This window comes from Dichomitus squalens (assembly GCF_000275845.1).
Source record: "Dichomitus squalens LYAD-421 SS1 unplaced genomic scaffold DICSQscaffold_7, whole genome shotgun sequence".
NCBI classification, from domain to species: Eukaryota; Fungi; Basidiomycota; class Agaricomycetes; order Polyporales; family Polyporaceae; genus Dichomitus; species Dichomitus squalens.
The window spans coordinates 451,066-466,021 of record NW_006766889.1 but is presented as its reverse complement, the minus strand read 5'-3'; the positions used below and the strand labels follow the sequence as shown (position 1 = coordinate 466,021).

At 59.3% G+C, this 14,956-nt stretch overlaps 4 protein-coding genes across 4 annotated transcripts; 2 read left to right on the top strand and 2 right to left on the bottom strand.

Annotated features, from left to right (window-relative positions):
- The first annotated feature begins 401 nt into the window (after window positions 1–401).
- DICSQDRAFT_102420 (uncharacterized protein) lies at window positions 402–6,661 on the top strand. Its single transcript, XM_007363770.1, has 14 exons — window positions 402–887; window positions 946–1,021; window positions 1,081–1,176; window positions 1,234–1,434; window positions 1,496–1,935; window positions 1,989–2,105; window positions 2,155–2,203; window positions 2,266–2,404; window positions 2,455–3,661; window positions 3,784–4,745; window positions 4,836–5,288; window positions 5,344–5,461; window positions 5,510–6,348; window positions 6,400–6,661. The coding sequence occupies exons 1-10, from the start codon at window positions 816–818 to the stop codon at window positions 4,201–4,203; spliced, it is 2,817 nt and encodes a 938-aa protein (XP_007363832.1). The 5' UTR covers window positions 402–815; the 3' UTR covers window positions 4,204–4,745; window positions 4,836–5,288; window positions 5,344–5,461; window positions 5,510–6,348; window positions 6,400–6,661.
- Window positions 6,662–8,016: 1,355 nt separating this feature from the next.
- On the bottom strand, window positions 8,017–10,028 carry DICSQDRAFT_160497 (uncharacterized protein; the record flags this gene model as incomplete). Its single annotated transcript, XM_007363769.1, has 3 exons — window positions 8,729–10,028; window positions 8,178–8,498; window positions 8,017–8,061 (listed from the first exon to the last, which is right to left on the bottom strand). The coding sequence occupies exons 1-3, from the start codon at window positions 9,044–9,046 to the stop codon at window positions 8,017–8,019; spliced, it is 684 nt and encodes a 227-aa protein (XP_007363831.1). The 5' UTR covers window positions 9,047–10,028.
- A 453-nt stretch (window positions 10,029–10,481) lies between these two features.
- Window positions 10,482–11,752, top strand: DICSQDRAFT_125778 (uncharacterized protein; the record flags this gene model as incomplete). Its single annotated transcript, XM_007363768.1, has 2 exons — window positions 10,482–10,980; window positions 11,136–11,752. 2 exons carry the CDS (start codon window positions 10,482–10,484, stop codon window positions 11,750–11,752), a joined length of 1,116 nt encoding a protein of 371 aa, XP_007363830.1.
- An 829-nt stretch (window positions 11,753–12,581) lies between these two features.
- DICSQDRAFT_134708 (uncharacterized protein) lies at window positions 12,582–14,052 on the bottom strand. Its single transcript, XM_007363767.1, has one exon. The coding sequence runs from the start codon at window positions 13,595–13,597 to the stop codon at window positions 13,013–13,015; it is 585 nt and encodes a 194-aa protein (XP_007363829.1). The 5' UTR covers window positions 13,598–14,052; the 3' UTR covers window positions 12,582–13,012.
- Window positions 14,053–14,956: the final 904 nt, after the last annotated feature.

Genomic DNA, 14,956 nt, shown 5'->3' with positions numbered 1-14,956 from the left:
GTCTTAACTGTCACTGGAATGAGCAGTATGAAGTAGGGTGTAAGACTGCGAGCATGCGAATCGATGGCCCACGATGGACTTGCGATATCACTAGTACTGTAGGATTTCCGTATTTACGATATGATGTCGCCGTAATAGCTATCATAATATGCATTTTCGTCGTAACTTCTATTCTAGGAATATGGGATAACGAATTGAAATATATGATGATTTAGCTGATATTCAGGACGGGTCTATACCATCGAACAGGTCGCCTGATCCAGCCTGAAATTGACCGTCTACTTGAACCTTCGACCAGACCATCTACTTGAACTGCAACCTCATCTCGGCAAGTGCATTATTCACAGGTATTCTGATTTGTTTAGAGCGTGAATTGCCTGTTAGTTACGCCTCCAACCAGACTCTGAGTACACATCTATTCGCAGCAACTCGCCCGTGAACCAGGAGGGCCCAAAACGCGGTGAGTGGCCGCAAGACAAAGGTGGAGGAAGCTGAATGATCGGGCCGATAGCCGAGGGAGCAGGATCGCTCGGCTGTGGCTGAGACTCAAGTTGTGGGGCTTGGGCCAGGACCTCGCCCAACTCGACTTGGCCCGTACATCCTCGCCACATCTCTCGGCGAACGCTCTACACCATCGGCGAATGGTGGACATCTTGCTCTGCGCACCACATCCATTCTCCACCCTCGCAAGCTTTGGCTGAAAATAGGCCGCACTTCCTATCGGACTACATAATCATTCGTGGGCTTCTCGTGTCCACATTACGAACCACCCAGAACAGTCGTGCATTGCTCTTGTGCTTCGACCAGTATTCACGATGCCTGAATTGTCGAAAGCGATGCTCGACGTTTCGCGACTTGTCTTGCACAAGAGGGCAGTCCAGGAACAGGTGAGCCTCATGTCTCGACTAGATGCAAGAAACGATATTGACACCGCTCATCGATCAGGGCGGGTTGCTGAGTGGTCAAGATCCCACTGCAATCAACATTAACGATCCACTGCGCTTGTGGATCATTCAAGTTGGTAAGAATCTCCGATCGCCATAGACCTAGCACGCGGGGATACTGAAGATGCTGAGGCAGGTGTCATCGTCCTAACTACTCAGCTGCTCTCTCTCGTTCTGCGCAAGATAAGACAGCCTAGGGTGATTGCTGAAGTCATTGGAGGTATCCTGCTTGGTGCGTGTTGTTTCCGTCCTTGCAGTAGCAATAAGCCGTCTCAGACCATGATCCAAGGACCCACTGCGTTCGGTCGTATACCCGGCTTTACTCAACACATCTTTCCTACCGACTCCCGTCCATTCCTGTCGCTCGTGGCGAACATTGGTCTCTGTCTCTTCCTGTTCCTCGTTGGACTTGAAATCGACGCCGCTGTCATCAAGCGGAATGCTCGGCTCTCCGTCACTGTGGCCATGGCTGGGATGTGTCTCCCCTTTGGTATGCTACATTCACAGCTACCCTCCCCATGCTTTCGCAGCTAACATCAGCAAATCTCCAGGTCTTGGATCTGCGCTTGCAGTCCCTCTCTATCATACATTCATTGACCAGAGCGTGAAGTTCACCAATTTCATGCTGTTCACGGGCGTGGCATATTCCATCACCGCGTTCCCCGTTCTCTGCCGTATCCTAACCGAGCTCAAGCTGCTCGATACGACAGTTGGAATCGTCGTGCTCTCCGCTGGAGTCGGCAACGACATTATCGGCTGGACGCTCCTAGCACTCTCGGTCGCCCTCGTCAACGCCGGGTCGGGCCTCGAGGCCCTCTGGATCCTCCTAGTCTGCGTTGGCTGGACGCTATTCCTGCTCTTCTTCGTCAAGCGCGTCCTTTACTGGCTCGCCCGCCGCACCGGCTCGATCCGAGATGGACCAACGATGTTCTTCATGACCGTGACGATACTTCTCCTCTTCGGGTCCGCGTTCTTCACCGATATTATCGGCGTGCGTTTCCAACTCCGTCTATGAAAGGAAGCGGTGCTGATCCATATGACCAGGTTCACGCTATCTTTGGCGCTTTCCTTGCTGGGATCATCGTTCCGCGTGAGGGCGGACTGGCGATCGCCCTTACCGAGAAGTTGGAAGACATGGTCTCTATCATCTTCCTGCCACTTGTGAGTAACCTTGTCTTCCTCATGCATGCAGAACTGATGGGCTGTCTAGTACTTCACGCTGTCAGGTCTGTCCACCGACTTGGGTCTGCTCAACAATGGTATGCGCCTCAGCGTTCATGGTCACCGTGACGGTACTAAAACGCGCCCATTGCCATTGTAGGCATCACTTGGGCATACACAATCGCAATTTGCGCGCTGGCGTACTTCGGCAAGTTCACCGGGTGTACCCTCGCTGCAAGATTCTCTGGTTTTACCTGGCGCGAGGCCGGTACCATCGGTTCGCTGATGAGTTGCAAGGGGTGAGTTGTTATCCCGTCACTACATCGTGGAGGAACTCACCCTCTGTCAGTCTTGTGGAACTTATTGTCCTCAACGTCGGCCTGTCCGCTGGTATTCTCTCTCAACGCGTCTTTTCCATGTTCGTATTGGAGGCACTTCTCCTCACGTTCATGACCACGCCCGCGGTAACGATTCTGTACCCGCCCGAGATACGCGTCCGTGCTGCTGCGACAGGTGCCAACTTCAATAGCGCTGATGCACAAGGCGGTAATGGTGATATCCCTCGTTTGGAGGGCACGAGTCAATCTAGAGATGACGAGGGGAAGTCTCGATTCACAGTTGTCCTCGATAAGATCGAGCATTTGCCCGGTATGATGGCGGTTACCCAACTCATCCTACCGCCCCCGCCCCCGTACGCCGAACGGACGCCACCAACGGACAGCAGCGCAGATCTCGATGGAAAGGGCGTGTCGCCTCCGCCAGAGGTCGGATCGACACCAGTGTCCATCGACGCCATCCGCCTCATCGAGCTATCCGACCGTACATCCGCCGTCATGAAGGGCTCCAATATCGACTCCCTTATGGCCACAGATCCACTCCTCGACATCTTCACGACCTTCAGCGCACTCCACGGTGCCCCCGTCAGCAGCTCGCTCTCGATCGTCCCCTTCGAGGACCTCGGCGCGACGGTCTCCGAGCAGGCGCGCCGCAACGACTCGCACCTCATCATGGTCCCCTGGCTACCCCCACACCACCACACCGCCGCGAACGACCACCACCCCGCGCCCGCCGCAGAACACACCGCCAACGCGACCCCGATGCCCACCCCGCGCGTGACGACTCACATGCAGAACCCGTTCGAGGCGCTCTTCCGTGCGACCGCCGCGGGCGCCGAGGAGCGCGACGCGTCCATCTCGCACTCGCACTTTGTGCGCGCGCTCTTCGGTTCCGCGCGTACGGACGTCGCGCTCTTCGTCGACAGGCACACCCCCGGCGGTGTCGCGAAGGTGTCGCGCGGCGGCGCGCATCGACTGTTCGTGCCGTTCTTTGGCGGGCCGGACGACAGGCTCGCGCTCGAGTTTGCGGTCCAGCTGTGCGCAAACCCGAAGATCAGCGCGACGGTCGTCCGCGTGACGAAGGCGGCTGACGGGCAGGGACTTGGGGTCGGGCTTGGGGAAAGGGTGTCGACGGAGAAGTCGCCTGTGTTGGGCGAGGGAGAGAGGGATGGGTCGGGTGACGCAGGTGCGCACCACCAGAACTTGGCGACAATCGCTTCCGTGAGTCTTCCTTTCTCTCCTTATCTTCGTTTCGACGTCGATCCCTGCAGACGATCTGTCTGTAGTACGGGGCAGTCTCGGAGAAAGTGGTTCCTGACATATCGTCTCGAATGTGATTGCAGGTCTTCCCGGACACAGTATACGGCCACGCGACGACGCAGACCCGCCTCCAGTCCGAGACGGCAGACAACATCGCCTGGGCACGTTACACCCGCCCCTCAGACCCGTCGCTCGCCCCCGCTCTCTCACGCATGAAGTTCGTCGAGGTATCGACCCCCAACCCGCTGCACTACATCATCGAGAACGCACTCAAGATGTCTGAGACGGCCGTCGAGGAGCACAGTAGGCTGCTCGTGCTCGCAGGGCGCTCACGCCGACTCGCGGTCGAGAACCACCATGCGGAGCTGAAGGCGATCATGGAGGAGCACGGGGGCGTTGGGAGCGAGGTGAAGCGGACCGTGGGCGACGTCACGACCGCGCTGGTCGTGTCCGGCTGCCAGGCGAACGTCATCGTGTTCCAGGCTGCCCTCGCCTCCGATTAATGATCTTCCTTCATCCAATGAGTGCTCATTCTTCTGCTATCGGGCGCAACCCCGATGTCGATGGTACGATATATCAATGCTACGACTATACACTTACGACTTCGCGTACATACCTGTTTACTTTTCCTCATGCTGATGTTGACGACCCCTCATGTATACCCACGCGACACTCCTCCACGCCTAATGCGCGCGAGCGCCTGTAGCATTAGCATCTCACTGACAAGTTGCACTAGCATTAGTGGAGTCGGCTCATAGTATCACCGATTAGCGTTTGTACACGCATCTAGCGGCAGTGTCCCGTGCATATAGCATACCAAATTTCGAACGGCGTATGTGTTTTGAGGTAGAGAAACAGAGGAGAGATAGATAGCACAAGAAAGAGTACAAACAGAGGACAAGAGCCGCGATAGCATCGACGAGAAGAGAGGAAAGGAGACGGGAGAGAAAACAAAGGGATCAATCCTTGCTTTTCTTCTCCTTCTTGTCCTTCTTATCTTTCTTGTCTTTCTTGTCCTTCTTGTCCTTCCTCGACTCGCCACCCTGTGTTAAGACGTTCAGAGTCAGCACCCTCCGTGAAAGCGTACACCACATGCATGTAGCAGATGGGCAGAGCGCGGAGTCGATACTCACCTCCATGGCCTCCTTCTCCTTGCGCTCCTTCTTCTTCTCCTTCTTCAGCGCCTTCTTCTCCTCTTTGCTCAGCTTCACCTTCTTCTTGGGCGCGCTGTCGTCGCTCTCCTTGTCCAAGTCCATGCCTGCCTCGTCACTCTTCCGCTTCTTGTCCTTCTTGTCCTTCTTCTTCGGAGTCACCTCCACGTTGGCAAACGGCAGTGCGTCCCCCGCCTTGTCTTTGCCCTTGCCCTTCTCCTTCTTCGACTTTGCCTTGGCCTTGGCCTTGGCGCCATCGACCTCCATCGCATCCTCCTCATCCGACTCCTCGTCCTCGTCCACGTCGAGCGCGAGCGACTCGAACACCTTGCGCATCGCGTCTGCGTTCTTCGATGGCGGCTCGCCCGTCTCGAAAAAATTGAGGCGCTCCTCGACCTGCTGCCGGAGGGCCTCGCCGAATTTCGCAGTCGGGGTGTCTGCCAGATGGTATGAGAATAGGGAATACAGCAGAATAGCTGGGTAAAGACTAACCGGTGTAGCAGTCTATCCGCGCTGCTATTGAGCACTTGTTTGCGAGGAACCTCGAAATGCGGCCCTTAAACTTGGGGCCTGCACGGCCGATGAACGATGAGTGGTAGATGAGACCGTACTGCGGGATGTTAGAAGAAAGCTCAGTACTACTGAAAGGCAGACGTACCTTGGGCGTGTTCCCCTTTGTTTTGAGAGCACGGAACAGTGCCTTCTCGGCGCCGAGGATTTGAACAGTCGAAGCGGGGTACTTGCTCAGGTTCGTCAGGCTTCCTGCATGGCTGATGAGACGCGCCCCGATACGATCACCAAGTAGAGCAGTGAGACTGGGTGCGACGTCGTTCATCTTCTCGTGGAGGTATGCCTGCAACGACTTGCGGTACTCCGCGAGGGACACAACACGAGTTGCGAACATGCCGACGTTGAGAATATCGAACTCCGAGAGCTCCACACCCATAGACCCCCGCGCCGCATCCAAGACGTTCTGCGCTTTCGTCTCGTCGTCGTCCAACAGCGCAGCTAGGTCCGGCAGCTTTTCCTCGTTCAGGGTCTCCTTCGCGCCGATGAACTGCGCGACGCGCGCGTACTGGTAGTTATCCGGGACGATCTTCACGAGCTCGGGGAAGTGGTACCCGTACCACTCGCGCACCCGCATCGAGAACAGGTTCACGTCCTTGTCGAGCTGGTCCAGGAGGGCAATAGCCTGGATGATCATGTTGTCGATCCGGTTCACGTTGAACTTCAGCTTCGCGCGGGAGTACGCGTGACCCAAACCGAGCTGCGCCTTGGTGATGTCTGTGTCCTGCAAGCCCTTCAGCAGCCTCGGGGCGTGCTCGCGGATGCCGCGCAGAATGTCCGTCGCGACCTCCTTTGAGGAGCAGTTGATGCCCATTTGCTCTTTGAGCACCGGCGCGAGGGCCGAGTTGACCGCAAGGACAACCGAGGAGCCCTTCTTCGGCTTGGCGAGGTTGAGCTCAAGAATGTCGCGGAGGTAAGGGTGAATGGTGTCTGCGGCAAGTCAAGCTCCATCTAGGAGCGCAGGGATTTATTGAGACATACTTTCTGAGAGGTCGTTCATATTCTCCAACGCATGCGCGGCATTTTGGAAAGGCGCGAAGCTAACCAGGGATACCATCTTGTTGAATTTTGAGAAGTCGTCGATGGAAGCCTGTACGGCTTTGTCCAGTGCACCGACAACATCGTGCAGCTTGACCTCGAAGATTGCATAGCCGGAGGAAGTCTCAAAGAGGGCGTGAGTAGCCATGGCAGAAGATGGCCCGCCGGATAGAAGGAAGCAAGGGAGCGGCCGAGGCAAGACACCGAGAACGACGAGCAGAACGACGGGCACGACGGCGGCGACACCAAAATCCCCTCCAGAAACTTTCTTGTCACGTGAGAGGCCTCAGTGTCTCTTTCGGCTTTCTCCGGCGCGATGACTCGGCGCTTGTTGACTGCGCCCTGGACCCTGGTTGCTGCGTCCGACGAGCCTCAGCGTCGAGCAACTTGCCGTCCAACCACCACTGTCTTCCTGCTTCCATGCCCATGTCTGCCATTCGAGTCCGTCTCTGCGATTCTAACGCTTCGAATTTTGTGCCGCGGATCATTGTGCTTTGCTGCGCCCTCCTTGTTGCTATGGTTCGTGCTGGCCAAGTAGAGCTAGGCTTTCGTTGCAAACTACGTCCCTGCCTCTTGGCAGCGCTGACATGAAGGCACAAATTGCGTTGACGACCTAACTAGTCTTACCTATTTCACTCTGATACCCTCAAGTTCCGTTCGCCTGTGGAGTTGTTATTTGAACATAGACGGAATCTCAAGACCAGTTCAAGCAGCTCTTTGCCCGATGTTCCCAAGCCGTCCTTCATCGCACATCGCCTTCTATCTCTATTGCTTCTTCCGTCGCGCCGCAGCGTCTGCAAGTGCAGTCCTTCGTTCTGTTCTCAGCGGTAGATTTGCATTCACACCGCGCAGCACGTACGGTTTGTCGCTTACCCAGCCTCTGCTTACTCCGCCAGGTGCGTGCAAGGCACGCGTGGCTGATGTCTGTGCTCGATCATAGGGTTCTCCGACCACTCCGGCCTTCCCTCTGCGTGGGGTCGTCTTTACATTAGGTGGCGAGCCCTTCCCGGACGACAATTCTGGTATGTGCGGCCCAATTCCCGACTACGACCCCTTCTTTCACCATCTAGAATTCAGGCATGCAGCGCCTCGCAGGCCACGCCTTGGATGATCACTGCTCAGATCTCTCTACCTCCTTCTCATCTGTCTAGGCCCCGTCCTTTTCGTGCATGTCTCCTGGGATACTGCTCTCGTCGCTTCATACCACAATGAAGCCGTTCTGGATTTCCTACTTTGTGCACTGGGGAAGCGGGGTATTCAATGCAGTTTACTCGCTTATCATACAGCTACTCTCGTCCAACGTTCCACATCAGAAGCGACCTTTTCTACGACGCTCATGTGCCCCCGCCTCACGCTTCCTCCTTCTCCACGCCACATCACCGAGCGTGACCCTGCACGATAGCCCTCAGCGTCTCCTTCCACCGGCCCAGCCTCGTCCTAGGACTCTAAGTATGCCTCCCCTCTCCGTGCCCACGCAGTCGCAACACGCGGCTGTCCGGTGTCGGACTCGCAGAGGGCCTGCCGGTCCCAGACGCTTTTCCTGTCTCCGCCTCCAGGCAATCAACCAGACTCCCAGTCGTCTTTCAGGCTCACCGCGCCCAGTGACTGCAGCAAAGGCTACATAGGACAATGCCCGCGAAGGCAGGCGAAGCTCGCACGTCAGCTCGCGTCTTCCCCTCCGAGTCGAGCGCCGGTGGCATGACGCGTCCGGGCGGACTCACCGTCATCGCGTCTTCGCAATTCCATGGCGCCGCACGCGCGAGGAGCTCGGCCAACCCAGCGGCGCTCTCGCGAAACTCGACCACCTGCCCGGCGGGCAGCAGCCTCGTCCACGGCGGCGCGTCGAGGCTCTCTGGGTGCCCTGCGTACGTGCCCAGCTCGATTCGCCGCCATCTGTCGCTCCCATCAGTTCCCCCGAGGCGCCGTTCGGCGCCTGTTGTGGTCTGTATTGGCCGTCTCGTGCTTGAGAGGGGGGAACTGGTGGTGAGGTGCAGGACGAACGTGTCCGGGTCACTGAAGATGCTGTCCGGGTCGTTTGGGGCCTGTCGCCAGATCCCAATTCCAATACGCCATACGGTGGGATGGGAGTTGCGCAAAACAAGGGAGCGCCCGTCAGCCACATCCGGTTCGAAGCTTGTACAGCAGCACGCACGGCCTGGGCAGGGCTGTTGACCTGCCTCCCCCTCCCCCCCTTCTCGTTTCTGTGAACCTTGGAAGGCTCCGGGGGAGGGGGGAGGTTCGGAACAGGGATCGACCGAGACCTGCGGCTCACCTTGATGCACTGCACCTGCACCGTGCAATGGACCTCGTCCCCCCACCTTCCCTTTCCGCCTCCGCCTTCGTCTTCGTATCCGTCCTCGTCCGGGCGCTCCGCGCCGCGCAGCTGGGTTTGCGTTGTAGGCATTTGGCTCAGGCGCGCGGCGAGCCAGGCGTCCAGGAGACCCGGCTCGCCGAGCTTCTTCTCCCCGCGGTACTGGGCCTCCGCCTCTTCTTCGCTCCTGCGGCGCGGCATCCGCGTCCGGCGCACGGGCGCGTACGAGACGGTGCTGCTCCGCGGACGCGGCGGCCGGGTTGCGCGGCCGGCTTTCATGCTTCTCCTGCGACTGATGCTGTAATGCAATGACAGCGTCGGCGACCGCTGCTGTCAACGTTGCGGGCTGCGGGCCTGTATGTGTATGTGTGTCTATGATAAGGAGCCGCGGCTGGTCCGACTCCGGGGTTGTGTGGATTGTGGATTGAAGGGAGTATTGGACGTGAGGACGAGACGAGGCTCTGTTCAGACCGCAAAAAGCGTGTATGTTTCCGAGCATATGTAGCAGCGCGGCCTAGGAACGTAGGCTTCTATCTCGGGGGCCATCGGACGTTATCGACGCGATCCTGGTGCGCGAGACACCGCCCGCGACGGGGAAGGAAAGTCCCAGAACGCCATGCTAGGACGAGGTGTGCGGATTAGGCAGGTCGCGAGGGCTTCTTTTCGTCGCGACTTGCCAGTCATGGATGGGGGTATGTGGGCGCTGTGGGAGTTGTGGCGACGTGGCGCAGTGCCCCGGGTGTATTCTTGCGGGGGTGGTCGTAGCCGGGTTGAGGAATGGGGATGTTGAGGACGGAGGCCGTGTACGCCCAAGTGACGTCCATAGCAGGAAGTAGAGGCTATGGCTGTCCTCCCTGGGATGCTTGTGGTGGGCGCTTCCGGTGTCGAACGCGGGGGGATACTTAGAGTTTCATGACCGCACCGCGAACCGGGAGCTACTCCGTGATTGCGACCGGCTGTGTGGAGGCATCTGCATGTATGTTGACTTGTGAGCGCCTGAGAAGGGACTCGGTCTGATAACGATGAAGGCGAATGAACGGAGGGCAACGCGCGGAGCCGCGTGAGGCTGATGAGGAGGCCTCGGTCACACAATCAACTCCCAAAGTCGAGGCGACGATTGTGGGCATGTATGTCGAGTGCAGAGCATGGGTCGCAAAGAGCACGATGGAATGAGGACGGGCTGGACCCATAGCGATCAACAGGGGAAAACAGGAAAGGGGTCACGTGGGTGGAGGTGGATGCGGACCGCCTGCCGGATATGGAGATGGGATGGGCTGCCTCGTGTGCGGGGCGAGGCAAAGGAGAGGGAGGGATAGTGCTCTTGCTCTGCTCTTGCTCTGCTCTCCCCGCTGGCATCAAGCGCTTCCCTGTGGGGGGCCTCTCGGTCCATATCTGCGCAGGCAGCCAGCAGGCTGGGGCCCATCGTCCACGACGCCTCCACCTGCCACGACCTGATAGTGAGTACGCCTCCCTCGCCCCGCCATCTCCAGCTCTGCCATCTCTCGCCCCTCCTCCGCCCCCACATCTCGCCTCCCCGTACAAGAGACCACAGCTCACCCGTTCCCTGCGCAGCGATCCCCCACTCACGCCGATCCCCTGGGCCTACCTGCCCTCCCCGAACTCCCCGCACTGGCTCCAACGATAGCCCGTCTCCCTCCCCGAACATCGTGATCGAATCGACTCTCATCGCCTCCCACCACCCACGAGCAGCACGATGTGGAAGAAGCTCATGTCCAAGAGTTTCGACTCCACGCCCCAGGCTCCCAAGCACAAGCCGCTGCCCCTGCCAGAGCTCGGGGAGGGAGACCGCCTCCCGACCTCGCCCATGTCCCCGCACGCCCTCCCGCCCGCCTTCGCCGAGAGCTGGGCGTCGTCCGACAGCGGCAGCTCCGTCTCCTCCTCCAGCAACCCCAGCACCCCCGCCTCGTCCCCCGCCCCCTGGAAGAGGCCCGTCACCCCGTACTCGAGGCCGCCGCCCTCGGTGCGTGCGGAGACGCCCCAGTACGAGATACGCAGCCCCGCGTGGCACGTCATGACGTCCGACCTCGAGAAGTCGCTCTGCCGCGAGACGTTCACGCCCTCGCCCGAGATCTTCAAGCCGCGGCCCCAGCGCGCGTCCTCCGCGCACCACCCGACGCCCGTGCAGGTCATGCAGGGCCTGGTCTCGCCCACCCCTGTGTCCGCGCGCCCGCCCAAGTCGATACTCAAGCACAGTACGTCCCTCCGCTTCTCTTCGCTTCCCGCCCCCGGATCCGGCACGATCGCTGCCGCATGCCGTGGGTGATGCATGCGCACGTGTATACTGACCTTGACCACCTCGCCCCTCCTGCGTGCACGCCTCACACACGCTCTGCGTCCCATCCATCAGGCGTACCACGATCCGCGGCGCCCACGCCAGCCCCGCCGCAGGGCCCCTCCGTCCCCGTCCACCAGACGCGGCTGCACTGGCAGCTCTGCCCGTTCGACACGTACCGCAGCGAGCGCACGCTCCGCGTCGAGTTCGACGCCGCCAAGCCCGTCGAGCTCATCGCCATCCGCGACACGCGCCCGTACGGCGGCAAGCTCCCGCAGCACAAGGTCGACGAGTACCTGCTCCGCAAGGTGTGCGAGGCCGCGCCCGGCGGCGCGCAGCTCACGGAGATGAGCATCCGCTACCCGAAGTTCGCGGGGTGGAGCGTAACGGTGCGCCGGGCGGACGGCGGGCCGCTGCTCGTCAAGGACGTGTTCCAGGCGCTGTCGGACGACCTGTACCAGGTGACGACGCGGCAGGACCGCAAGGAGTACATCCCGCGCGGGGAGATGCCGCGCTGCGAGGAGGCGTACAAGCGGCGGTGCGCGGAGAGCCTGAGGAGCGTCGCGGAGCATAGGACGGGCATGCGCAGGGTCGACTTGCTCCAGGGCGACAGCTTTTTTGTGGGCCTGACGCGGCCGACGAAGGAGGACCAGGACTTCTGGATCGCGAATTTTGGCCCGGCGCCGTCGTAGGAGTCGGTGTTGGCCGTTTCTGGAGATGGACCCCTCTGCGCCCCGCTGTTGCTTGTTGATCCCCGCTTATGCGCCCGATGTTACCCGCGCGCGTCGATATACCCCCGGCTATGGTGAGTCGCAGCGTCGTCGCAGGCGGGCTCGACCCAACAGGCTTACCTCCATTGTGCTCAGGACCGCTAATCGTATTCCTCCTTATTACCGACAGACGTCGTCATCGTCGCCACACATCCCAACTCACTATACCTCCACCCGTCACCCCGCCCGTCGCCTTGCCCATGACGAACCCCCGCTCGAGCTTGGTCTGCCCATTCGCCGTTGCGGTATGCTGCGACACACGCACACGCCCCCCTCCCATCTGTACCACCACCCGCATCATGCATCACCATCACTCTGCTTTCGCTTTCATATTTGTTTCTCCAAGCCCATGCCGCCGACCCATCGACGACGACGACGACGACGTCGTTGCTTATTCGTATACTGCCGCTTTGACCTCCACATGCAACCAGCGGACCATCGTGTTGTACACTAAGGCTTCCCTGCACTCATCATTCACCGCCCCCTTCTCCCCCCAAGTCGTCCATCAAGTCACATTCTGCATCACTGTTCTCGTTCGCAAGTCATCCCTCCCCTTCCCCCCCTTCGCATGCACGCCTCGGCTAAGCATTACTAGCAACGCCCCCCCCCCTCCCATGTCAAATCTCGCGCATCCATCCATGTTTGTTATGTAACTGTTGTCGTAGTCGCATACATAACACACCCAGCCCCGGATTGGCAAAGCCGCCTTTGGAAACTTTCATATGCTTTGACTGCAGTGAGACCTGTGAAGGCGTCCGAGCGGCGTCGAATCCGATGTCCGACTAGATGGCGCGCTGAGGCCAAATTCGTGTGGAAGTGTACGCATACATACGCTGCTATGACGTGGTCGACGGATCTTGAGCTCGACTCGTCGATCGGGAGCCGAGCTGTACTAATGAACGCGCACCCAGGAAAACGTTGGCGTAGGAACATTGTGGTCGGAACCTCCGACCCAGGTCGGAGCTGGAGTGCGCGGCTTGCTTTCCTTCGCGGGCCCTGGGGCAAGCAGAGCACGGCATTCGCGGACATCGAGGTTGAAGATGAATGTATGCATGGCGGATGGCGAGCCGGAGACGGTGCAAGGATCGACGTCGCGGCGCATACGTCTGTCTTCGATAGAGAACGCCATCGATTGCCGCCAGGGGGATGCTGTCAAGACGGTACGGCTCGGATACGCACTGCTCAGGCCATCAGGAGGGGGAGGATCCGCCCCGTAGTACGTAGTGCTTGTCCGGAGCGTTCTGCGAGACTCGCATCCATCACAGCATCCTCGAACGAAGGAAGCGAGGGGTCATTTGCGAGCCCAAAGCAAAGACGAGCGGAGAGATGATCGCGAAGACGCACAGGGGCTGTCTCTCCCCCGCGGATGTTCTCCGGCGAGGAAGGGCACGAGGCAGGCGATGGCGCGGGAAGCTGGCACCCAAGCCCGTGCAGCACGCCTGGTGCCGGTGGACATGTGAGACGATAGCAGTGGGCACGGGCTTGCTTGCAGGACGCTTCGGGAGCGTTCGTCGACGTTCTACGACACTGTGTCTGATGGTGTGGGGGGACGTGTCGATACCGATACGCGGATGGGATCCCCAGGGGGAGGCGAGGCGAGGCGGAGATCGCGCGCGGAGGCTGTTGGCTGCTGGCTGCTGGCTGCAGCAGGTCTTGGCACCGGCGGCTGGCTAGCGTGCCAGCCGGGGCTGACTGACCCAGGGCTATCCCACACGTTGCAGGGCTGCTGCAGGAGGCAGGAGATCTCAGGCGGCCAGGGAAAGGCATATGCAGATCGTTGCGATAGAATTGGCCAGTGCAGTCACAGGCCAAAGGCCAGATCGGACTTGGACAAATGCAGGCCTGCGTGGGGATGAGAGTGGGAACCTGATGCGCGACGGGCGGCCTGGGAAGATGGGGGGTGCTGCAGAGCCCAGAGCGCGGACGGACGATCGAGTAGTCTGTTACTCACTTTCGATACGCTGCTATGCTACTTTGTCGGCCCTTCTCGGAGCTGACTGCAGCACTGCGGCACACGAGCGACGGGACGCCAGCGGGGTTCTTTCATTTGAATAGGCTTGTGGACCGGCTGTTGCGAAGAACCCATCTGTAATTGCTTGTAGCGCCCTGTACGGCGGGATAGGACCGCAACCAACACGCGGCCTCAGTTTATGCCAAGGGGAAACGAAGGAGAACTCAGGTGCCGCAGCGCAGATGAAGTGTCCAGACGCTCTTACGTTCATCTAACCTAGAATGCGCTTCTGTAGGGTGTCTGCTGAATGAACGAAGCGCGAAAGTGAAGGGGCACGTTTGGAGAGTGTGTAATGTGCGCACCGTTGCCAGCCATCTCCAAGTCCGGAGACTGGCACTAGGTTCTAGTGTGCGATCGCGAGCACATAGGATCCGGGCGGGACGATCGGACGCGGTGGACCTACAAGAGACATGAATGCTGCGTGCAAGTGCTTCGAAGGGGTCACAATGGCAGATGCTCATCGACGACGTCATGTCGTGCTTGCATGCATGCGTTCTGCACGTTGGATGCGCTCCGCGACCGTCCTGGAATGTCTACCGCGTGCCGGGCATGGGGAGGTGTGCCAGCCATACTGTAGGTATCTGCGGACTCCCAGGTCGGCCTTTTCGCCCCTCCTGACAGCAGTAGTCCCTGTCCTGAAGCATAGCGCGGCGTACCTCGACTTCGCTAGTGGGGAACGAAGTTACGGTAGCAGTCGCGTGTCTGGCTTCCAGCACAACATAGATCAAGACTGCTTGCTGAGGACAAAGAATGCTGCAGCTACGAAGCAAACTACACATGAGCACGGCAAGTGCGCTGGATTGGCAGGTGGTCGTTATGGAGCAAGACGCGCTTTTTGGGCGGGGTCACTCAGTACTGTAGCTGAGCACGACTCAGTCACGGGTCACGCTCAGATACTGTGACCCACCGTTTCCCGTGACTCGGCATTTCGGTCCGACAAATATGTGATGCGTCGAACTCGGACCACTATCCTCAAACTTCAAAGCTTCACCAGAAACCGAGCACAGAAGACCCAGAATATCGTTCAAGTTGCCGCCATGTTGCACCGGTCTAAACGTAGAGCAGTTCGACAAGACGTTTGGCCATCGAAGCCACCTCCCGGTCGGATACCGCCA